The 25149-nt window shown below is 41.7% G+C and overlaps 2 protein-coding genes and 1 long non-coding RNA gene across 5 annotated transcripts; 1 reads left to right on the forward strand and 2 right to left on the reverse strand.

Annotated features, from left to right (window-relative positions):
• Positions 1-401: 401 nt before the first annotated feature.
• Positions 402-1537, reverse strand: LOC4348272 (uncharacterized). Its single transcript, XM_015757915.3, has 2 exons — positions 1327-1537; positions 402-1216 (listed from the first exon to the last, which is right to left on the reverse strand). Exons 1-2 carry the CDS (start codon positions 1508-1510, stop codon positions 570-572), a joined length of 831 nt encoding a protein of 276 aa, XP_015613401.1. The 5' UTR covers positions 1511-1537; the 3' UTR covers positions 402-569.
• A 7267-nt stretch (positions 1538-8804) lies between these two features.
• LOC9272688 (uncharacterized) lies at positions 8805-16594 on the reverse strand. 2 transcript variants are annotated; one of them, XR_001540779.3, is made up of 11 exons: positions 16422-16594; positions 16123-16346; positions 15989-16023; positions 15675-15842; positions 15299-15442; positions 14942-15020; positions 14727-14811; positions 14379-14454; positions 9544-9642; positions 9114-9183; positions 8805-9012 (listed from the first exon to the last, which is right to left on the reverse strand). It is a non-coding gene; the product is annotated as an uncharacterized lncRNA (long non-coding RNA). The 2 variants fall into 2 exon arrangements; XR_001540777.3 differs by lacking the exon at positions 14379-14454.
• LOC9270855 (uncharacterized) lies at positions 10148-15684 on the forward strand. 2 transcript variants are annotated; one of them, XR_003238967.2, is made up of 6 exons: positions 10148-10736; positions 10882-10916; positions 11183-11497; positions 12262-12376; positions 12600-12722; positions 12939-13337. XR_003238967.2 is itself a non-coding variant. In XM_066304817.1 (6 exons), exons 3-6 carry the CDS (start codon positions 12365-12367, stop codon positions 15438-15440), a joined length of 372 nt encoding a protein of 123 aa, XP_066160914.1. In that variant the 5' UTR covers positions 10148-10916; positions 11183-11497; positions 12262-12364; the 3' UTR covers positions 15441-15684. The 2 variants fall into 2 exon arrangements, 1 of the variants encoding a protein (XP_066160914.1); XM_066304817.1 differs by adding an exon at positions 15306-15684 and having other exon boundaries at positions 10148-10916; positions 12939-13040.
• Positions 16595-25149: the final 8555 nt, after the last annotated feature.

Consider the following 25149-nt stretch of genomic DNA (forward strand, 5'->3'; position numbering starts at 1 on the left):
GTAGTGGTGATAGGTGAGAACAAAAAGATATTCGTATTATTTAGTATGTCAACATCTATGGTTTGCCCCTCCCCCTCAAAAAGACCCACTTTTGGATTTGAATATAGATATATATGTCCAGATTCAAACATAGAAGTGAATATTTTTTTTTTTTGATGGAAGGGAGCATTCCTTATAGTGAATATGGTGAGACAAAGCTTCATTTAGTATTTTTTTTATAAACAATAAATAAACTACCCGCGCATGTGCGCGGGCTTTCTTACTAGTTATATTAATGATTATATTATAATTTTAGTACAGTTAAATTTGAAAGTTTTTCACATTAAAAACTTGCGGCAGTTTTCTTTAGATATATAGTCTTTTTCAAGTTTATGTTTATCTCCATTTTCAACAATTTACGGTTGAGAATAACGTCAATATATTTGACATTCTTTTTACTCGACATGTCGGTAAATTCCAAAAGTATACATTGATTGCAGTATACTGCAGTAGATTCTTGATCTTAGGATTACATGCTTGCCGTACATCTTAATTAGCACATAGCTAGAATAATCAGCGTGTTAAGTTGCTCAGGGCGTACTCACTGGCCGGCCACTCCTGGAAGCCGAAGCCGGTGGCACGCCGGGGATCAACGGCGGGAGGAGGGGCACTGGCGGTAGAAGAGATGGCGGGGGCGGTGGAGGCGGTGGTGGGTTGAGCAACGGCAGCGGCAGCACCGGCGGTATTAACGACGATGGCGGCGGTTGTGGGGTGAGCGGCGGCAGGATTGATGGTGGAGATGGGGTGGGGAACACCGGCGGGACGAGAGACGGCGGCGCCGGCGTGATTGGATTCGGCGGAATTGGCACGCCGCCGATGTTCGGCGGCTCCGGCACGAGAGGGAGCGGCGGGAAGAAGATCCCTTTGTCGTCGCAGAGCTCCGGGTGGACGGCGAACGCTCCGGCGTTGAAGACTCGGGCGCCGTCGCCGCCGTTGTGCTTCGTGGCGGCGAGGCGGAAGCCTCTGGCAGTAGCGGCGGACGTGGCGGCGGCGTCGTCGCATGGGCGCGCCGCATTGCTGGCGAGCAGCTTCACCGAGCACGACGTCACGGAGGCCAGCCGGCTCTTGGCCTCCGGCGGCAGGTGGACGCGGAACTCGCCGCGACGGTCGGTGAGGGCCTGCTGCCGGAAGACATCCCGACCGTTGCCGTCGTGGCACCGGACGGCGACCGGGGCACCTGCACGCATGCGCAACTCACGGGCAAGAGAATCATGGACTGCAAGAAGTGGACATGGCTGAAAGCCTGGAACGTTTGAGATGGAGGAGAAGGCCCCTGCGCGCGCGCACCTGATACCGCGGCCTTGGTGGCGTCTGAGCCGGAGTGGACGGAGCCGACGACGACGACGACGGATGACGGTGGTTGCCGGACATTCTTCCCGCCATGGTGAGCGGCGAGATGGCAGTGGAAGCAAGAGATGACCACCGCCACGAGTAGCAGCTGCCAAGCGTGCATTCGAGCAGTGGCCACCATCTTTAGGCTAAGAATGCGAGGTGGATTAATTTGTGAACGTCTCGCCTGCTACTATTTATGAACGTGAGGAGAAGAAGAATCGAGAAGCACACTGTTGGATGCCCACGTAGCCAGCCCTGTTACCAACTTACCATTACTAACGCGCGAGAACTGGAGAATTACTCCCTTCAAAAAAAAAAAACCCTGGAGAATTATTTTTATTATTTAATCCTTTTTATTAAATAATTTAAAAAACAGGCCCTCCAAACTTCTCATGTCATGCCAATACTTATGGCATCACAGTGTAGCTTGGCCACGCTATTCAGACTGGTGTAGCCAAAAGTTTTAGTTTGGAAAACAAATATTTGGAGAGTCTATTTTTATTTTTTAAGTAAAAATGGTTAAATAATAAATAGAGTAAATTGTATTGATGGTACACAAACTTAAAAATGGTTAAATAATAAATAGAGTAAATTGTATTGATGGTATACAAACTTGTTAGGCGAGTGCAATTTAGTATATAAACTTATAAAATGCTCATTTCGGTAAAAGAACTTGTCTAGTTTGTGCGAACGAGGACCAAAATAGCTTGCAATGTTAATTTTATAAAGCTGGTGTTGATTAGGATGTGACGCCCATACGTGTAATGAGTATGTATAAGACATACAATATTTATAATATTGGTCTCTACTTTATCCTTCATCATGGAAACGATGAATGTCATATATCTCTAACCCTTATATCATTGCTCATTTTTTCATATATTTTTCTATGTTCACTATATATATCCCGTTCTATTTTTTATTGTAGAGGTGTACGGATAATAGCAACCTTCTCAAATATATATGTATACATAGTATCCTAATCAGCCCCTATTGAAGAGGTGTATGGCTAATAGCAACCTTCTCAAATATATGTTTACATAGTATCCTAATCAGCCCCTAAATCAATAGGATTATCCATGTTCGCCTTTCTTTGCACGCACCAAACAAGCTCATGCACCAAAAACGAGTATTTTACAAGTTCGTGCATTAGATTGTACCCACTTGACAAGTTCGTATACCTTAGATGCAATTTAATTTACTCTAATAAAAAAAATCAGAACTGGGCAGGTAAAATACGAACGAATGTTTTTTTAAGACGAGACGAGGGAGGTGGTAATACATTACTACATCTCTCCGGCTGCTCGCCGGATTGTATTACTGTAGAACAGTTTCCATGCACGCACAAACGACATGACATATACGTACACACAACAGGCAGCAGACTATAAATTAATATTTTTATAACAAATAAAATAAATTTATTATGATCATGTGTGTGTGTCTTTTACACAATTGATGAATAGTTAGCTATCACACCCTAAAGTTTCACATTTCTTTAGCCTCAATTCAATTAATAAACTGTCTCCCAAGAATTAATTTGAATTAACCTAGAGCTAAACCCTAATTAATAAATACAATTAATAAGTGGAAATGGTATGGTGAGGTTTTTCTTGAGTTCCCCATGATTAAATACATCAACATGATTTTTACTAGAATTTCCAAAGCAAAAGAAATCATTCTAATAATTCAAATTCGATTATCATAATTAAATTAATTGTTATTCTTTTTTTTCCTCTACTTCTCTCCTCAGGTCGCTTGTCGGACCCTTCCCTTACCTCCGGCCGGCGGAGCCGGAGGGTGCAAACGTCGCTCGCATGTCCTGCACATCTCCTGCGCCCCACTCCACCCTCTCCGTGCAGCCGACGCGCTCCACTCCCCGCAACTACCTCCCACTACCAGAAACATTATTACCTCTGACGGCTAAAACCCATCACGAATAAATGAAAAACCGTCAGGAAAATCGGTCCTGACGTGTCAACGTCAGGAAAATACCGTCAGAACTAGCTTGTTGGGGAAAAAATAATTTGCCTGACGTTTGTCCGTCAGGAAAACTATTCCTGACGTGAGGAAAACTATTCCTGACGTGCGCTCACGTCAGGAATAGTTTTCCTGATGTGGATTGCACAGTCAGGTGGTTTCATACACGTCATGAAAATTAATGACCGTCGGTAGTGTCAACTACTCCCGCCGCATGTCGCTCCCCTCAAAATCGGTGGGATTAGATTTTCAAATCTGGCCGATGTCTCTCTCTCCCTCTCCACTCCCATGTCCGCTGCAAAATACGCCCCCCTACTTGCCACATCCGAGCTCCCTGCCACTATATAAACGACCCTCATGCTCACCTCCTTTTCCCTCATCCGTCGCTCGCTCCCGTCCCCTAACTCGCGCCCACGCCGCCTTTTCGCCGCCTCTGGTCGCCGCTAGCCGCTGCGCTAAGCCACGCCGTCACCTCCACCGGGTTCGCAAGGTCGAGGGCTACCTCAGCCGCCGTTCGTCCGTCATTGTCCGCAGCCATAACACGCCTTCCCTCAGTTCGCCGGTGAGCCCTCCATATCCACCGCCTCCGGTCGGCAATGGTTGCCGCCGTGGCCTCTCAAACCCCTCTGATCTTCTTCCCTAGGTCGTTCTGGAGCCTGTACACCCCTTGCCGCCATCGTTGTCGTCCTCCCCGTGCTGGTCGCCGTCGTCGTCGGTGAGGCCCTCCTCTTTTCCTCCTCCCTCTCCTTGCCGTGCCGCCGCTCGCCGTCATCGGGCCGGCTTGTCCCGAGCTGCGCTCCAGTACCCGTGGACCGGTGGTGGACCACCACGGTGGTCCCGGTCCACAGTGGACCTGGTGCTATGTCACCGACGGATGGGGACCGTGTGTCGGCACCCCCTTCCCCTCGCTGACGTCAGCGTCGGCCTTTAATGCAAAATAATTGATTAAGGACTTTTGTTTATAGTAAAAACACAATGAATCTTCTAGAATTCATATCTAATTTATTTGAGCTCCGTTTAAGTCCACTCAAGTCTTAGTGAATTCATAAAAATGATTAGAATCCATTAGAAATGGTTTCATTTCCTGTTTCAGTGGACTTATATAGCCTGTTTTGCTTGTGTGCTTTCTTTGTCACATAGAATCTGGCAGTTCCGACACTCACGTCTATTACGAAGTGGTTGCAGAGGTTCGAGCAGCACCGGAGCAAGGAAAGTCATGCATTACAATTGATCATATTGTACCCAATTTGTAAATGTCTCGCTTTCTATTAAATGCTACATTATTTTACGATGTCATGTGAGATGGTTCCTATTACTTAGCCATATGTTGTTTACCTCATACCTTTCATAACTTGGGATCCAATATGATTAGATATTGGTTTAGAAAGTGCTTAGCCATGCTTAGATCAACAAGCTCTTGATGGGGAATCTCACTAATATCTTAGACCTTGATTATTTATGATAACTTTGGATATGTACCACCATGGTATTAATTAAACTAAAATATGCTTAATGGTGGGCCGTGGGTGCATGATTTTGATAGACGTGCTCATGGCATTTAAGGATTGGTTCGCGGGTTACCCTAGAAGATTTACCATATTTACCAGAAGCCAGCATGAACAACGGCTGGGCTTGTAGTGTAGGTTTTCCCTAGCTGACGTACCAAGGCAAGGGTGAGCGTGATGGAATTTGGATGGGCCCTGTGATGGCCTTTGTGGCTTTTGGATTCACCTAGGCACAAGAGGGGATACCTGACTTGGTTATAAAGGAGGAGGTGATCGAAACCTGAAAAGGGTACAATTTGTTAGGGAGGGTTATGCGAAGGGTCCTGTCACAGTCTCCTTCTGGTATGTTATGGTGGTATATCATGCACGGAAACGTGTCGTGCGGCTGTCTTGTGGGTACAGTTGTACACCTCTGATCAGAGTAAAACTATTCGAATAGCCGTGCCCGCGGTTATGGGCAATCAACCAGACTCGCCGTGATTTGTCTCACTCTTAATAATTTGACTTAATGGAACTAGTTTAGTTCAGGTGGTTGGTTGGGCCTATTGCGATGTGTTGTAGCATTGTACAGTGATAATTAATATTGCTTAATTAGCTTGAACAATTTACTACTTTCAACTTCTCCTTTTAAATGCTAGCTTTATGCAAATAACCCTTAGCCTCCTTTGGAATTACCTTGCATCATACCTCCTCTTGGTATGACTTGCTGAGTAAAGTGGGTAGTACTCAGTCTTGCTCTATCTTCCTCACTTCAGAGGCAGAGTACTTTTCGGATGGAGGTTACTCAGAGGATTAGGCTCGTCACTGCCATCAAGGATGCCCGTGGAGTAGAGTCGCCACGCTGCGAGCGTCAAGTTGTCTAGTTTAGCTCGCTTTTAACTCCATCGCATATGTAGGACTTTATTACGTTTATAAGACATGGATTTGTGTATCAACTTGTCGTTCGTGTACTCTGGTTGGTCCTGGAAAGGGGTTCTAATACACATTCTGCTTGGAAATTCTGATTCGTGAATTTCTGGGGTGACTTAAGTTTAAACAAAAGCTTAATCAAATTGAACGACAAAGGTCAGAGGAGCTTTCAACAGATAGAGCTACTCATAGACTCTCTCGCTTTTCAAATACTTTACGTACCTACTCTAGATTTTGAAATTTGGTAGCTGTAAAAATCTAAAAATAAATAAGTAGCCAAAAGAAACACCCAGTTTCTATTTATATCCACTAGCTGAATACTCATTAATTGCTTCTCAGAATCTCTAGTTCTCTCAGTAGGAAAAGAAAACTCTTGCTCCACAATCACCTCCTATTGTATGGCTCTACCGCACTAGTGGTTACAATTTTTTTTCATCTCTTGAATGTAAGTTTTCAAATTCATCCACCACTTTGCTTCAGACTTTTTAAGTACTCCCTTCGTCGTTTCATTTTATAAGTCGTTTAATTTTTTTCTAATCAAACTTCTTCAAGTTGATCAAGTTTATAGAAAAATATAGTAATATTTTTAACACAAAACAAATATATTATCAAAATATATTCAATGTTAGATTTAATGAAACTAATTTGTTATTTTATACTCCCTCCATCCATAAAGTTACACCTATTTCACATTTGAGTTTTTCCAAATAAGTTGTTCCTATTTGTAGTCTTTATGCATTCAAGACTTAAATGAAGAGATAAATTAAATGTTTTATTAGAATCCATGGAGTCATCTAAATATTCATTGGTTGCATGCTTGCATTCACTCCTTAATTTTGTAACATCCAAGGTGACTTAAGTTCTCCTTGGTCTTGGTGTCAAAAGTAATATGTGTAACTTTTGTAGATGAAGGGAGTATGTTGCTAAATTTTGCTATAAACTTGGTCAAACTAAGATAGTTGCCTTAAAAAAAAGGTCAAACGAGTTATACTATAAAACAGAGGGAGTAACAAGTGAAAATTCAGAGATATATATATATATATATATATATATATATATATATATATATATATATATATATATATATATATATATATATATGTCTAGAAAACAAATGATATTTTCTTTATGTGAAAGTGAACAATCGAGTGAATCAAGTGAATCAGGAAAGTCAAAATGTTTTGTCCCATACATTGAATAGCGGCTTGTCGGCATGAAAGAACTAGTGGATATAACCGAACATTCCTCTCTACAATTATAGCACAAGCATCGCTAGATGGAAATTCGCCTAAAAAAAAACATCAGTACATAGAATGGCTTTAGATCTCTGATGAATTTTGACACAGTCACCTTATATGTCTGTACTCGTATAATTTGTATACATCGATGACGCTTCATATGTCCAAAGCAGACAAACTCACTCCATCCATACATGCGTATAATAGAAATTAATTCGATCAGCCCCTATACTTGAGAGATGTATACGACCACTACTTTTATCAGAGGCCTGCAACAGCCCAAAAATCAGTCATCTATGCACTATCCTAAGCACAAACTAATGAATACAATCGTATGGCCAGAAAGGCAGAAACAACCAGCCGTTAAGAGAACAACCAATTGACACACATGAGTCGACGTCTACACGGAGGGATGGCAGTGTTTTGGGAGGTTATGCGCCTTCGTTGTCAGGGAAGAGAACAAATATACATACAAGTTTATTTGGCACACTCGTGACTCACCCCATTCACAGCTTCACGTGCAGCGGTTAGGAACGAGTGAGATGCTACGTGGCGATGAAACTGTTCAGCGAGATAATGTTTCCGATGATTATGTAGCGATTGGCTCCGAATTTGTATGCGGTGCTTGCCTAAATGCCTGTCCATTTGACATGTGCCTTTGTTAACCTTATTGAAATTGAAAATTAGTTTGTGCTTTATCGTAGTGAGCATTGCTTATCTAGTAAGTATTTTAAGAACTCCAGTTCAAGTTGTATGCTTCATATGATCCTCGTATTTATGGCTAATTATTTTTCAATGATAAACTCATAATGACTTTATCAATATCAAAATATACCGGTACAGTCTTTCGGAGATAGAGATGCTCCTGGATGTACGGTTGCACTACTATAGAAATAATTTTTCTGGACGAGCATCTCAATAGATTGCAGACAGACAATAGGTGTCGGCGTTTGTAAAAATTGACCCCTACTTTCGCATACGGCTATTTAAGAGACCCACAGGTAAAAATCAATTTTCGTATGCGTGCCACTTAACATGTCCGCATGCGAAAATACCCCCATTTTCATATGCGGCCTTCACTACTAGGAAATCGGGCTTATGCAACGGCTAGAATTCGTTGCAATATGCCCAAAATCATTGCAATAGGAGAAAATGCAACGGATTTTTGTCATTAGGACTCGTGGCGCAAAACTCCGTAGCAATAGGGTTTTTACCACTTGATCACTTTGCCGTTGCAAATAACAACTTATTTTGCAACTGAGTGAACCATGGCAATTAACAAATAATGCAACGGTGGGTTGGTGGTAATAGAACGTATTGCAACATCTGATGTCGTTGTCGTAGGAACTAGTCGCATCGCAGCAAAGCGTGGTAATAAGTGCTTAATGGCGTTGCAAAATGTGTATTACCACGGACCTCAAATGTGGTAATAGGTCGACCTCTTGCCATGCTCACAATTTTAGTTGCTATAGATAGATCCCACTATTGCCACGCTATGTCTCGTTGCTATAGCTAGACCCTTTATTGCCGCTCAAAATATTTGGTTGCTATAAGTGGGCACCTCTATTGCCACTAGAATTATTTGGTTGTGCACCTCTATTGCCATTAGAATTGTTTGTTTGCTATAGGTGGGCATCGCTATTGGCACAATTATTGTTTGATGGCTATAGGTGGGCACTTCTATTGCCAACCAAACGTCTTCGACGATATAGGTGAACCCCTATATTGCCACGATGATGGCGTAGTTGCTAAAGGCGGGCATCTGTATTGCATCGATAAACAAGTGGGCTAAGCCCATATAGGCCCAACAATCAAACACAATAACAACCCATATAGCACAAAGGTTACAGCCTAATTAGCATCCAACACAACCCGACAAACATCCAATACAACACAAAATTTACAACCCAGTTAACAGCCAAATCCAGCTACATTCCAAATACAATCGCAGCAACCAAAATTTCACCAGATGCCGCGTGACCATGATCTTCGAAGTGAGCTTAGCAGCACTGCATATGCACAAGTTAAAACATCAGTAACTGCCAAGCTGAGCTCCTGCAATCAAAAAGTACCCGGAGAACAAAATCACAGTAGTACACCATGGTAATACCTTAAGTTTTCTATCAGGCAACAATCTTGTTTTGATTTGTAAATCGAAACATCACCCCCAAAAAAGTAACCTGAGAAGGACAAAAGTGATTACTCGGTGATGCCAGAGCAACGAAGATCACAAAGCAGTTATTGCCATGGAATAAAACTATAGCATCCACCATGGAAGATGATTAATAGCATCAACAAGGAATACAGGACAAGTAATCCAATAATGTAGATTAAGTCAAGCCTACTCTAGAGCATACCATTCCCATTTGAATAGTCTAAAGTATTGGGCTACCTTGGCTAAAAATGACATGAAAATGTATGCCAACTCCCAAAATAAACTTAAGGCTTTGAGTGCACAAGAAGCAGTTATTATAGGTCTAATTTTTTTGGGACTGCAATTCTAGAAAAAAAAACCAGTAAACCATAGGGGCATAACATACCTTGTTTCTTCTTGTCTCATCTGCACCATTGACAAGCAATATCATTGTTATATCTCTATTTCTACTCTGTATAGCTAAATGCAACGGTGTCCACCCATCCTGCATGAAACAAAAAAATATAAAAGAAAAAATCGATTTCACTGTGAAGGGTTGAACTGATAAGAAAAAGAAAAATGCACAATAGTACATTACATTATCAACAACATTGAAGGGCCAACATGCCATAAAAATATCTAAAATTGGAGTAGAAATTGTTATGTACTTATGTTGCTAGAGAGAAACCAGATCAATGTGAGAGGCACTAACATCACAATGTTTACTATATTCCTCATTGCAGCGTTGTAATGTGCGGTTAGGTAGCCGACAATGTTAATTAGGAACTATTTATAATAAACATTAATAGCAAGTCGATCATAAAGTTGAATGATTCTTTATCTTGGTTATCTATACTAATATAAAAAGGAGCAGTTGTCCCCCTCCAATCCTACAGACCAAATCACCCGAATCGATCTCTGCCGTCCATCTGCGCGCTTGATTTCACCACCGCACGATCCATCCATCCACGCCACGCTGAATACTTCGCTCCTCCTCCACCCGCCAAGACATCACTCCACACGCGAAGACTTCGCTTCTCCTCCTCGCTAGCTCCTCCTCCTCCCCGGATGTTCTGCCGCCGCGCCGCCGCATCCTCGCTGGATATCCTCCCCGCGTGGACTGCCGCTGCCGGAGCCTCTGATTCTTCTTCTTCCCCGCCACCGGAGCCAGTGCTTCTTCCCCGCGTGGACTGCCACTGCATCCCCGCCGCCGGAGCCGGTGCTTCTTCCCCGCCACCGGAGCCGCCGCGGCCGGTTCCAACCTCGGCACCATCCGCCAGCACCGACGACGAGGTCCACCGCCGCGACCGGAGCCGACCTCGGCCCCATCCCCCGCGCGATGACTCCGGGATGCTCCTCCTTCCCTTGATCCGCAACTCCTCACTCCAGCGTGCTCCGTGCCTCCCCGCCGCTGAGACACTCCACCGCGGCCTGCCCCTAACGAAGCTAACTCCGCCGCGCGCTCCTCGCTCCGCTCCTCCCCACCGCCACCACACACCACCGCGCCCTGCCCTCGCCGGCGCCGTGGATCTGTATGTCATGAAGCCTGTCTCCGCTGCTGCACACAGTCGACTCCCCCGTGAATATGCCTTTCGGCTGGTATCACCATCCCGTCACGGCCCTGTGGTCCTACCTTCCAACGGCACTCTGCCGCGCCTCCAGTGGTGCCGCCGTTGTAAGGGTCATAGTCTGCCCACACCACGCACTCGGTTCTCACGGACGTGTGCCATTCTCTCTTTTGCAGGTGAGAGTGCAGAGTGCAGAGTGCTTCAGCTGAAAGTGAGTCTTCCGATTCCCCTCTTCAGCCCAATAGTCCTCTATGTGGATTATCTGAATCTGAATGTACATCATTTTCTTTCACTATGGCTTGATTTACACTATTTGATCTAGCTATCAGTTCAAGTGGATACAATCCTATTGTTATCCTTTCACCACAATCAGTAGTTTTCTGAGAAGTTAATTTCTTTGCATACACTGATGAACTCTGTAGTAGATTCTCTGCAGGCTCTTTCTTGCTCAATTAATTATTGCTCACTCTATAGCAGATCAACTCTGGATTTAGACTTATTTGGCCAAGCACTATGGCTAAAATGGCATGCCAAGCTTGGAACAGAAAGGTCAAGCAATTTTTCCAACCACGGTGCAGCACGTGGCAATGGCACTACCACTAATTTCTATCATATGTAGGAAGATCCAAGTTGATGCTAGCACAGGCTTTGGTGAATCACTGATGGGTGAGAGACCTGCAGAGTTCCTTGTCCAACAGAGCAATGGCTGAGTTCTTTCAGTTGTGGGATGAAATTCAGATGGTGCAGCTTCAACCAGGAATAGCCACGACTCCATTCGGTGGTAGCTAACAGGTGATGGCCAGTTTTCTTTCTCATGGGCTTACAACCTCTTCTTCATGGCAAAGACCAAATGTTTATATGGTGAACTGCATAATTTCGATTCTTTCTGTTCATGATGATCTGTTGGTTAATCTGGAAAGACGGAACGCTTGGGTATTTGAGCAGAGGTCTAGACCTATAGAGCAATTATTTGGAGACATCAAGGAGATCACGATTTGGAAGTCGGCTAGCATTTTTTATCCTGCAGTGATTATTTATTAGTGTTGGTTGTTTATTGTGGTATGAGGTTTTGCCTCATACCTTTGTTCGATAGCATAGTACTTTGTACTTTGTTTCTCCCTAAATCTTAATGAATTTGGTGGGCCTAATCCTTTGGCCAACCTGGCAAATCATTTCAGTAGTAAAAAAATGTGTTTTCCTGGTCAGATTTATATATATATATATATATATATATATATATATGTATATATATATATGATGTCTACTAGGCTGAAACTCTTGGCTTGGAGAAACTTTGTTGCATAATGTAGCAGGAGCTGCAGCGGATTGAAAATTGATGGTATCAAAGGTTCTTAATAATACAAGCAATAAGTTGTCAAAGAATCATTGTTTGATTTTGTAGTACCAAAATTCCAATCACACTTAGTGGCTAATCTTTTTTATTTTGACTAAACTAATGCCACATGTTAGCAGCAGTAGCAGAATTTTTTTATTTTGGTTTCAGGTTTTAGAACTAATGTTATTTGTTGCTCCAAATAATCCACCGATATTGTCAGGTGGGAGCTATTTGACTTGTGTGGCTAGAAGTATTCAAGTCAATTATCTGCTTGCCTCGGCCTACTTCAATAGACAACAGAGGATGCTCTACATCATAATCGTATGCAAAGACAGGTAATACACACCATATTTCCCTTCATTTGCAAAGTCCTAATAAACTGAATAAGAACAGATACCACATTCATATTTTTCTGATAGATCTCAAATCCATATATTGCTAATGGTCTACTTCTCAAATTGGTTTTACACCTCAATGCTTGTTCTGTATTCCGTTTGCCACATATTTTATCAATCAATTGCAGTTCTTTGAAATTGGATCATGACTTCCAACTTGCAGCAGCTAATTGCATTGTATCACACGTTCATTACAAGATACTTAAAGCAAAAACGGCAATATATTGGTTGGCTGCTTGCACTTGCAATGAGTAAGAGCATAGAGGTTCTGGACTTACAATCTGAGGTTAGGATCATGTTCCATATATTTTTACATTGAACACTATTGCATGAATTGCACTATTTGTAGATGTTCTATAGTTAATCAACTATGTTACCTTAAATATACATGGTGTGTTCTAGATTCTGAAATGTTTAGCAAACTTAGGCAACATGTAGATTAACTATCAAAATTTATGTCACTTTTTCATATCCAGCGAACTTATCTAACTTTTCTTTTCAGGTTACAAAAAATGCAGGAAAAATGTTTAGACTGTCGAAGCAAATCCATCAGGAGGACACCATGGCATCTGATGTTGTCTACTATGCATCAAAGAGATTACTGGTTGTTTTTATTCCTTCTTTTTGGTTGAGATAATTTACGTTAATATAATGTTTTCATAGAAGTGAGCCAATCTTGATTTGTTTGGTTAACACGGGTTATGTGTTGAACGTGTGATCCAATAGTATGGCTTTGTCATGTTCTCTTATCAGCTAATTGTAAGTCCTTAGCAGCTGGAATGCTAGATCATGACTAACAAGTGAAAACGATCAGTGATAGTTTTATGCGTGATAGTTTTATGCTGGTGCAGACATGCAATGCCAAATAAAACATGGATAATTCCTTCTTGTTTGTGCATAATTAATTGTTTGTGCAGGCTTCTTAGCACTCAGTAATTTATCTTTTCGAAGTTTCTATAGTTGTTGCTCATATACAAGGGATAATTTTGTTGCTCAGTCTCACAAGGACAGCTCACTACCTATCCATCTAAAATCTGATTACACATTTGCCCATTAAATTCTACTATGCACAACAAGAAGCCACGAATTCTACTATGCATAACAAGAAGCCACGATTGTGCTCTTAATTCAAATCTGAATTTGTTAGGACATATTATTGACGTATAACCACATAAATAAATCCGAAGTATATATAATATTTTTGTTTCCCCATTTCAAGGTCTATATGATTTTACTTATTTGGTTTTGGTCCGCATACTGGTAGTATGCCTGAGAGTGGTTATGTTGATGACTGTTAAGAGAATGACAAGTCAATATCTTGCTTTGATACCTTTTTTTTTTTGCATTTTTGATTTAGCTAAAAATAACTATGTACTCGGGTGATATATTTTATCAAAAACGTGCATTGCACGTGCACGATTACTAGTAATCTGAAATTCCGAACTGTGATCTTCTCCCAAACAATATGCTTACATGTTCATTTTCATTTGGCGCTATGCTGCTGCAGCAGTTCAGCAAAAATAGAAAGCCTTGGCAAATAGCAATTTCAGAATCACTGCATTATAGCCAATAGCAGTCATCTGATCATGCACATGACACATGACTGGATAAGCACATATGATTTATTTTGTGATCATGGATTATTTCATTAAAGTAATCATAAAACAACTGTTTCTAACACATGACTGGAAATTGAGTACAACTTAAGCTTAATTTTTGCACCCATTAAGCACTACATCCAGCTCAGGACCAGTCAGGACACAATGTACCCAATAAAACTCAAATAATGACATGACACAACCAAATGACAGGAAAAAATGGAAGAATATTTGACTCATAAAACTAATCAGGTTCCATGTCACTTTTTTATCCGTTTACAGGATACTCATTTCAATTTATCTGTTTCAGATCAGTCACAGATCAAGCATAAAAAAGTATTTACTTTGCTGGATTCAAGGGCCATTGGAGCATTTCCTAAAACAAGATATGTGCAAGTGCAACTCGATCTATCAATTAACCTGACAAAAAGAACTGAAAAGGTTACTTGGGATATTTAAAGAACAACATAAGCAAGAAATTCAAAGCCTAATTATATCATTATATATAAGGCAGATATTGCTTTAAAACATAACAAATATCAGAACATTGCAGCTTGCAACTCTATGTAGCCAAATCACTGTAATGTGAAAGCGTATTAACTAAACTAGATGATACCCCGTGCGTTGCAGCGGACATGGCATGACAAACTTCTCAATTTGCAATATGTGTAATAGTTGTCGGTGAAAGGTACCTGGCTACTGGAGCTAGAGAACCATATCTGAATTCTGAAATACTTAGCACGGTTGGCGAATATTCCTAATAAAAGAACAAATGGCCTGCAAAAATGTGCAATGAAAATGTTATGATGAAAATATCACCGAAAAGATATCCTCTATACTATTATTATTTATCGGCTGACAAAATCAAGTTGCACACATCTACATAATGGAGTAGTTGTCAGCATACCTTAGCTAGCAAATCAAGTTTCCAGAGTGAAGATGTCCAAAGTCTCAAATATATCCAGTTTTATAAGTTCTTGCTTCATCTGCAACAAAAAGGATAGGTGAAACCTCATCATGATCACAAGCTAAAACTCATCTGAGATTGTCGCTGCAAGATAAATTATCAAGATCCATAGGAACAAAAATCAAACAATTCTCCCCAAATACCAAATGCCTAATTTGGGGAAATAGATTCCAAAAGCTCAGATTTAGAGGGAAACCTTGCACTTGAGTACTTGTGCCCAGTAACAATAATAGATCTAAACTATTAGAGAGATCGACAGTACAAAGATAAAATTTAAGTGTACTAATAATCACTTACCTTGCAGCAGTTGATACAAAACTGGGATCATCAGGACTCGGGATGCCTTGTGCAAGTTACAATTTTTGAAGCAAAAATCAGAGGCGCTGAGCACTACCATTACTGGAAGTGCTGCTTCACAACGACAGGAAGAGCACTGTGAACCTGAAGATAAAAACAGCCGGAAGAATCAGAGATGATGGAAAATTCATTAGTTTTTTATAGCACTGAAGCAAAATACAATGTGGTGCCCAAACATTCTGTCAAATGGCAACCATCCATGTGCAGGTTGTACGAAATTAAGGATCGATCAAAGCTATAAACAGTGGATCGTGTAAATAGAAAAGTTTGCTACAGATGATGGGAAGAATCAGATGGGCAACCAAGTAGTACATACTCTTCACGGATACTTTGTGATCATGCACGAGACAGAAGTTGAGCTTTGGTCACACTGAGGTCAGGGCTGCTTCCGGCCGGGATACCGATAGGACGCCGGCAGCTAGATCGACAAAAACGGTAGTGGTAGAATAGATCAATTGCAATTGATTTCTATTTTGTTCGGTTCCTGTTGCAAAGTTACCGATCACCCCCATAAGAAAATGTGAAGCCCAGACCTGGCTTAGCTGATCTAGAATCAGAATTCTTTGGTGCCTTGCTAAACAAAGAAAGAATCACTCCCTGCTAAACAAGTAAAAATAAAGAAAGAATCACCTTGTTCCTCATCGTATATTCAATTTGACATAATCCTACGAACAAAAGCCATGCCTTCAGTTAATCATTGAACTCATCAATTCAACCAAATGTAATCGTTCAGAGAAAGAGGATAAAAGATCTAGAAAGACTACCTTGGCAATCAGATATCTAGTTGTCAGTTCCAGCAGCCGCCGGCGTCCCGCAAGGCCACAACTCAATTCATGCTGGACGCAGCGCCGACGGGAGTCATTTTGAGGGCCTTAGGAGCAGAGGCTAAAAGGAATCGGAGGCCGTCGAACCGCGTCGCGAACTTCTTCCCCTCCACATGCTGCTCCCCCGCCGCCGCGCGTGCCGCGTCCCTTGACAACGACGAACCCTGACGAGCCAAAGGAGAAAAGGGTATCAGAGGAGATCGAGGAAGAGGTTATGATGGACGAGGAAGGCGTCGCACCTGCCGACGGCGGCGGTCTCCTGCTGCTGCGGCTGATTGGCGACTCCTCTTCCTGCGGCTGCTGCGGGTGGGCAGTGGGAGGGTGGGGCGCGCGGGGAGGGGCGTCGGGAGGGTGGGTGCCGTGCCGCCCGTGGCGGTTTGGAGCGAGAGGGAAGGGGCGGGGATTTTGTGACGGTAAGAGGCGTGGGAGCATTAATCCATCCATGGGTTAATCTAACTCGCGACGTGATCATTGGATAAGAGGATTTGACGGTTAGAAATAGGTGGGTATACTAAAAAGGAAACCGCTATTTTTTATATTAGTATAGTTAGATAGATGATTCTGGATTGTCTATTTATACAACTTTGTTATTAATAATTGTTTCATTTGAAATTATTTACTATCTGAAACATTATTTGAATTAAAAGGAGGAAAGCAAATAGACTTCTCGGCGATGGAGGAGAAAAAGGGTTGGGCCTGCAGCCCGAAGAGGGAGGAGGAGGGAGAGAGAGGTTGCGGGCTGAGGGAGAGAGAGAGTAATGCTTGGGCTGAAAAAGGCCCAACGACAGAGAGATGAATTTTAATTTGTTTTTTATTTATTTTAATAGGTTAAATAAATTTTGTGGTATTAAAATTTGTTATTGAGCTCCGAAAATTTAAGAAAAATTTCAGAGAATAATTTAGACCACGTAGAATATTAAAAAATATCTCCGGCCATGATTTTTAAAGGAAAATTTTAGTTTCATCATTAATTCACTTGATTAAATTGCTTTAACTTTTAATATATTTTTCTAGAAATGCATTATATAAATCTATGATGTTTGCTTTGTTCCCCTTATGACAAATTAATATTTGTCACGTTGTCCCATTGAAATACTTTATGACGATTTCTAGTTGGTATTAATAACGAACACCTTTTTTTCGTCACTAAGCCACCCCATCTTATACTAATTGTCATAAAATGGAATGTGCTAATGATGAATAGCACCGTCGTCACGAGGAATTCGTCACAGAAGATCACATTTCTTGTAGTGTTTAAATTTAATTTTAGACTGATCTTTATGTTTCAAATGCAAAAATCATAAACAACAAAATTGTAGAACTTATCGAGATATACAACTATTGTATTGGTCTTTTTTCAAATAAGTTCATTTGAACCGTTCAAATATTTAATTTTCAAAATTTGATAAATTCGAATAAAATTTGGGGTTAATAAATGATTTCAAATGGAAAAATCACCAAAACCAAAGTTGTAGAACTCATCGAGAAGCAAAATTTTTATTTTAGTCATTTCTCCATCCGACTCTATTTGAATAATTTTAAATTCGAAATTCAAAGTTTGAGAACTTCAAATTGAATTTTTTATTAGTGAACGACTTCAACTGAAAAAGTCATCAACAACAAAGTTATATAATCCATCAAGAACTATAATTTTTATTTTGGTCATTTCTTCATCCGATAAAGTGATAGTAACATTGTTCACAAATTTTACATATCTCCCATATGGTTTTATAAATTATAAGAGAGGCTGTGTAAATTCTGTGAACAATGTTACTATCACTTTATCGGATAAAGAAATAACCAAAATAAAAGTTATAGATATTGATGAGTTATACAACTTTGTTGTTGATGACCTTTTCAGTTGAAATAAGTTAGTATTTGAAAATGTTGTTTGAAGTTGTCATAATTTTAAATTCAAATTCAAATTATTGAAACAAATTCATATAGCAAAATGACTAAAACAAAAGTTGTAGATCTTGATAACTTATACAACTTTGTTGTTGAGATTTTTTTCATTTGAAATCATTTACTACCCTAAGTTTTAATATTTTGAAATTAATTAGGAGGAGGGAGGCAAAATGGACTTCTTGGTGAGGGAAGAGCAAAAGGTTTGGGCCGGCGGCCCAAAGAGGGAGGAGGGGAAGGGGAAGCCGGCCCAAATAGGGAGAGAGAGGTGCGGATTGAGGGAGGGAGAGAGTAATACTTGAGCCGAAAAAGGCCCAAGGACAGATAGAGGGAATTTAATTTGTTTTCTATTTATTTTAATAGGTTAAATAAACTTTGTGGTATTAAAATTAGTTATTGAGCTTCGAAAATTCACGGAAAATTTTAGAGAATAATTTAGACCACGTAGAATATTGGAGGGAAGGGGACACCGCAGCCGCAAAGGTGATAGCACACGCGTGCCCTGATGCGGCTATATTGGAGGCCCACATAAACATGTCTATTGCAACACCAGTAATCGTTGCGATATATACAAGTTATTGCAACGAGGATCATGTTCCTTGCAATAAGCATCTAGTAATTGCCACCACTTTAATCATTATTGCATCCACAACAAACCGTGGCAATATGAACATGTTGTTGCATCCAGTGGCATCCGTCGTTGCAATATGCAACTCCCTCTTGCAACCCCACCCAAGAGTAATGCAACACAAGAAAACGGTTGCGATATTGGCAAACTAAAGCAACGCAAACTTATGAGGTTGCAGTATCACATTTCTTTTGCAACGCCAAACATCACTAACGCAACTCTGAAATATTGTGGCAATAGGCCCAACGAATTGCAACACAAATAGGAAAATGGTTGCATCAACCCCATTCTTTTGCAACCGAAATCCATGCATATCGCCACACACACACGCCGTTGCATTACTATAACAAATTACCACCATTTCACGGTTTGGATGCGATACAAAACCCTATTGCATCCACATGAGTGCCATTGCAAGGGGGGACTCGTGGCTATTGCCCGAATTCCTAGTAGTGTTTTTTAAGTGACCCACATGGAAATATCACCCTTCCTATTTCAACACCTTTTTTATGCTCCATTCCTCTCTCTCCCACTCCTACTACCATGGCCCACTCCTCCTCTCTCCCCCACTCCTCCTCAGTCCGGCCTCCTCCCTCCCGACAATGGGCACCGGCGGCGGCAGATGCAACGGCGGGTGTGGTTGACGGCAGCGTCGGTGGGTGTGGACGATAGTGGTCGTGGGCGATGGTGACGGCGACGGCGACAGCCCCCTCTCCCCTACCCGCGCGGATCTGGCGATGGGTTTGAGTGTGAGGCTAGCGGCGGTTCTCCCCCGCCCTCCTTGCACGGATCCGACGGTGGGCTCGAGCCGGATGCAGTGGACGCGGTGGGCGGCACGGTGGTGGCAGGCATGCCGGCGGCAGGTGCATACGACGACGGTGGCGCTGATCCTCCATCGGCGACAATGGGAGGTGTGGATCCACTGGCAGCGGAGACGGGAGAGGCAGATCCGCTAGCCGCGGCTGGCTAGGGTTAGGTTTTGATTTTTGGAATTTTTTTTGTGATTTTCCAATTTTGCGTGCCAACGGCTTATGCGTGGCATGCGGAAATTCGGTTGTCGCATGCGGGTGCACCGCCTGCATGAAAAAATCGCTATATTCGTAGACCTTTCCGGGAAGACGGTTAGTCTAACCGCATGCAAAAATTGATTTTGACCGTTTGGAAAAATCCCTTTTGTAGCAGTGTTGTGTGTTTATAGAATTAAGTATGAATGTATTGTGTTTATAATGTGGTTTAAAAAATACACACTTATATGCACATCTTCAATATAAGTACACACTTATTTTTACATCGTAATTATGACACAGACAACCGACAATGTGTATCTTAACACACTCTTAGGTAGGGGTGAAAATGGTAACCGTAATTACCGGCCGACCGGCGTTCGTTTTTGACTTTCTACTGGCCGAGCCATATGGAAATGGTAATCGACCGAAACAAAAATGGAAATGGTAAAACATATGGAAATGAAAACGAAAATGGTTTTGCTGTTATACCAATCGTTTCCGTATTTACCGTATTCTTATGGAAATTACCGTTTCTTATAATATGGTAATTACTGTATTATAAATATGTCGATATTTATAGGGCATGTCTATACTTGACCCACAACTTACAGATTGACTGACTCTTCAATCAAATCTCTAACTTTTGTGCATGGCTAAAATGAAGTTAATTTATAATTTATATAGTATAAGCTTGAATTTATGAATACATATAACATACTTATGTAAAGTTAAATATATGTTTTTATAGTTTAATGTTCCCGTATTTATTATCGGCTTCCGATCTGTACCGACAAGTTTCCGTCCGTATTGTTCCGTTTCCGGTTTTCCGATATTTCCGATATTGTTTTCGTTTCCGACTTTACCGTTTCCGATTTCGTTTCCAAGAAAAATATGGTTACGGAAATGGTTGAGGCTGTTTTCCGATCGTTTCCGACCGTTTTCATCCCTACTCTTAGGTCTCAACAAAATAAGCAAAGTGACATGGCATAGGATTAGTCTCGTAACACACTCTTAGGTTTTAAGATTTCAAGCTATAAAGTGACATGGCATAGGATTAGCCTCATTCATTGATCATATCGTTCAAGATTTCAAACATTGCGAGAAAGTTCATCTCACATGTCGAGACTCATGTCAAATCCGATTTCATACTCCAATTCACTGCATTTGTATCATTCAAGACTTCAAACACCCAAATCCAAGCAATTTATCTCACATCGATTGTCAAGGCTCATGGCAGTTCTCCAGTTTCATCTCATATTGTCAGGCTCATGGCAGTTCTCCGGTTTCATCCTCAATCGGTTTGGTTCTATATCACAATCAGTCATCTCTTCTCCTAAATCTCATAGAGCTGTTGTTGACAGCTGTTAAGTACCAAATTTACGTCATCAATACCTGCATAAATCTAAAAGTATAAGACATCCAACATAGTGGTAGGGTTTATTTCTAACAATTTCCACGAGTGTTAGTGTATATTTGATGCAGGTAAAAACCTACCAAAGTTGAGACAAAAGATACATAAAGAAGGAGGTGAATTAAACTTCCAAATTTAAGCTATGGATTTTTGAGCCCACAAACCTAATGAAACAAGAGCAAATGGACCTTCCCACTATACATATGGGCTGAGGGATTCTCCACTAGTGTCCACAAGAAAATTCGGGGCAAAGGGGGCCAGAAAGGGTTTGGCCGAACCCAAAACTAGCCTGTTCGGCCCCAAATTTCACAGGCCGGTAGATAACGACTTGTATTACAGTTGGGACCATTTATACCAATGGAAACCATCATAGAGAGGACATGTGGAGGCTCAAGAGTGAAGATGCCCTTTGGATTCCATGGAGCATCCTCATCCTCCCAAGCAAGCTCCACCTATAAATACCCCTTCTCATCCTTCAATCTATCACATACAACTTTGAGCTGAATTATAAGAGGATCTATTGTATCTTTTATACATTAAAAATAGGTAGAGGGTGAAGGGAAGCTCTGGAGGAGTGCCCAGAAGTTTGGCGCTCTCTCCGACTTCTACCTCGACGATTGTAGCTTTCTAGGAGGAATTCTGGAGGGGTACCAGAGCTGTCGATACACTCTACTCCGGGTTCGGAGAACTTCCATTAAGTAAACATTTGGGATCCTTTCTTATCTTATTTAATTATTTAGTCTAATTAAGATAGATTTCCATCTTTACGGGTTCATTGTTTAGTATTCGTACTAGGACTCCGGATAGAGAAGGAAGTTCCTGCGCATATATTAGAGTAGTAATTAATAACTTAGATGTGGTGTCTAGGTTAGAAATTACATTTGTTTGTTGTGTATCCCACAGATTTGTCAGAGGTAGACAGCAGGTGGTGACAGCCCTGAATCCCATCCCAGTAATCTTCCACGTTCAGATACATCATAGAGCTATGGCCGGAACCACGCTGGCAGACCAGCAGGAGTCGGTGCCTGAAGCAACAGATAGGAAATTACCTTTAACTTAGCTTAGATAATTAAAACAATAGAAAGTCCTTTGTAGCCTAGCCAGCCTACCTATAGTTGTTGTCCTTGGATCGTCTTTGCCTTAGGTAGATTACACACGTTCCCTGAGTTCGATATCCTTTTGGGGTCACCCGAAAGTGAAGTGCTGCAGCGGTATTCCGTGTGCTTGCGGATTTATCTGTGGTTGTAAGAAATACCAACAGCTGCTCTAGTTATGGGTTTTATCTAATATTTCCATCATGAGACAGGTATTTTGTTTTTCATCTCCGTAGCTTTATTTTGGTATCTAATGGTGCATTAAAATATTTTCATTATATCGCTCTCTGTTTTTAAGCTTGCTTATCAGCTTAGTTATTCTCTTAAAATAATGTTTGTACAGGTGCTAACTAAATATTTTATCTTAACATTTATTGATGGACAATCGCTAACAAGTACTACCTTAGTATAGTCCGACAGAACGGCAGAACCGCACAAGATAGGAAGCATGCTTCACTGCTTCACCGTTTTCACTCTGCTTTGAAGATTGTTTTTTTCTAGAAAATTTGAGTGACTAATCTCTTCCTTTGCAGCACACACATATATTGAACCTAAATGTATAACCGTATTATTTGATACGCATGTATTGAGATTTCTCAATTAATATATACATTACAACTTAAATTCCAAATAGTGTTCACCTTGTTTTTTAACATGTTCTTAGAATGCACATCCTTACAAGGATAGTAACTATTTAACACGCAAATGTTCCGCAGCAACGCACAGGTGTCATCTAGTTCTACTAATTTCATGCTAAAATGCTACTCTATCTGTCTATGAAGCCTATAAATATTTTATACTGTCTTCAATTAAATACATTAACCATTAATTTATTTCATATTATATTATCAACAAATATAAAATAAGCATCATATGAAAATATTTTGAAAGGCGAATCTATTGATACTTAGTATAGATATTTAGTATAGATATAGTTAGCATAATTATTAGTTAAAAGTTATAGACTTTGATTTTAAAAAACAAGGACGCTCTGTAATTTGGGATGAATGGAATACCAGGTACGGGCGAACAGTACACGGCCTTGGCCCAAATTGGTGTTGTTCTTTGGGGGAATAAGTGCATTTTAGGTTACTTAACTTGACAGCGAGTTCAATTTTCATCCTTGAACCAAAATACCAGCTACAATGGGTCCATCAAGTGTCAAAACCAATACAATATAGGTCCCATGGTAGTATAGCGAGTGGTTTTGTCCGACGTTGCAATTCGACCCAAGTCAACAATGCTGAGAGTCAGCGTAGACCTCACATGTTAGGGCTTCTTCACCTCTCTCTCTCTCTCTTCACCTATCTCAGTATTCCTCCCCTTGTTCCCATCTCATCAGGGAGCAAACAATGAGGAGAAGGCCCACGGCGGATGGTGAGGAGGAGGACGGCAGGGAGAAGGGCAATTGCCGGTGGGGCGAAGAGTGATTACAATGACACGTCGTATCTCTCTTGAGCTTCTCTTCTCTCTTCCTCACTATCTTTCTTCAGTCACCATGCAACGATGATGGTGTGGAGCGGGATGGCCAAGCTTGTCGTCCATGCCCCATGCATGACCCTCACGGCAAAGCAGAAGCAGAGAAGACGGCGCTGGTCCAATCTCCATGCGGCTTTTCCCCTCCATGTGGTCATCGCCATGATGCCCCCAACAGCCACCACCGCCTTCCTTGCCACTGCGCCCACGCCTCCTCACCGACGGCCTTCTCACCGCCTGTTGGCAGCCTTCTCATCTCTTGTTGTGTTTGAGGTGTCGAGATAGATGAGTCCAGCTAATGTGGGAGCAATTATTGGGTTTTGTGGCAAGTGAGGTGTTGGTATGCGGCTAATGTTGAAGAATATATCGGCACTGCAGTTGTTGTTGCTGTTGCTCCCAATATATCGGCAGCACGAGGAGGAAGAGAAGCTGCGAATCTTGGTTGGTCAATGGAGGTAGTGAGGAGACTGCCATGCCGGAGTCTTGGAGAGACACGGAGGCGAATGCCACGCCGTCAGCCTTAGTAGCCGCGTCAGACTCGAGCCTAGGAAATGGGAAGGGTGGTGGCAGTGGCGCCACGGCGAGGGAAGAGCTTGCAGTGTTGGCTTGCGTGTCGTTCCACATGTTATTTGCATCCGCAGGCAAGACAGTCGCGACGGTAATGGTGTTGGGGACGTTGGGCGTTGTGGCGAATGACGTCATGCTGCCATTCATGATGGATTGACTAAATGCTCTTCGGCAACCTCATTGATGCCTCCGGTGGTGCGCTTGGCATCCACGACGTAGTCAACTGGGTCTCCATGGTCTCCCTCATTTTCATCCATAAATACAGAGAAACCAGGCTCCACCATTGCCCTTCTCCCAGCCGTTGTCCTCCTCACCACCTGCCACTAGACTTCTCACTGCTCGCCACCTAGCGAGATAGGAACTGGGGGACGACAAGAGAGATAGGTGAAGAGGCCTTGACATGTGGGGACCATGTTAGACTTGGGTCGAATTGCCACGTAGGATAAAACCATCCGCTATGCTGCCGTGGGACTTATATTGCACCGGTTTTAACATTTGAGGGATCCGTTGTATCTGGTATTTTGGTTCAAGTACAGAAATCAAACTCACTGTCAAGTTAAGGGACCTAAAATGAACTTATTCCTTCTCAGGCCACAGTGAGACGAACAGGCTGTAGTATCACTGTATCACCCCATTGTTAGGTTGGAAAAAGTCGACTTAGACTCCCTTAATTGTTCACCGAATCTAATTCGTAACCCTTAACTAGAAAACCGGGTAAGACGACTTCCCGAATTATTGAAACCAGTGCAATTTGACTCCTCTAGCGGTTTTGGAGGGCGGTTTTGCTAACGTGGCGCTGACGTAGCATTAGAATTAAAAAAATATCTGTGGGGCCAATCTATCATTCACACACAAAATATATTGTGGGACCCACTTACA

This window comes from Oryza sativa, chromosome 10 (genome assembly GCF_034140825.1).
Source record: "Oryza sativa Japonica Group chromosome 10, ASM3414082v1".
Classification (NCBI taxonomy): domain Eukaryota; kingdom Viridiplantae; phylum Streptophyta; class Magnoliopsida; order Poales; family Poaceae; genus Oryza; species Oryza sativa.

Excerpts from the sequence above, each read along its gene's own strand:
- LOC9270855 (XM_066304817.1), top strand. Across the intron at positions 12,723-12,938 it reads TTCTGGACTTACAATCTGAG|GTTACAAAAAATGCAGGAAA; the intron begins GTTAGGATCATG and ends TTTTCTTTTCAG. Across the intron at positions 13,041-15,305 it reads ATGCATCAAAGAGATTACTG|CAGTTGATACAAAACTGGGA; the intron begins GTTGTTTTTATT and ends CTTACCTTGCAG.
- LOC4348272 (XM_015757915.3), bottom strand. The coding sequence starts at position 1,510 with ATGGTGGCCACTGCTCGAATGCACGCTTGGCAGCTGCTACTCGTGGCG. Across the intron at positions 1,217-1,326 it reads CACCAAGGCCGCGGTATCAG|GTGCCCCGGTCGCCGTCCGG; the intron begins GTGCGCGCGCGC and ends GCATGCGTGCAG.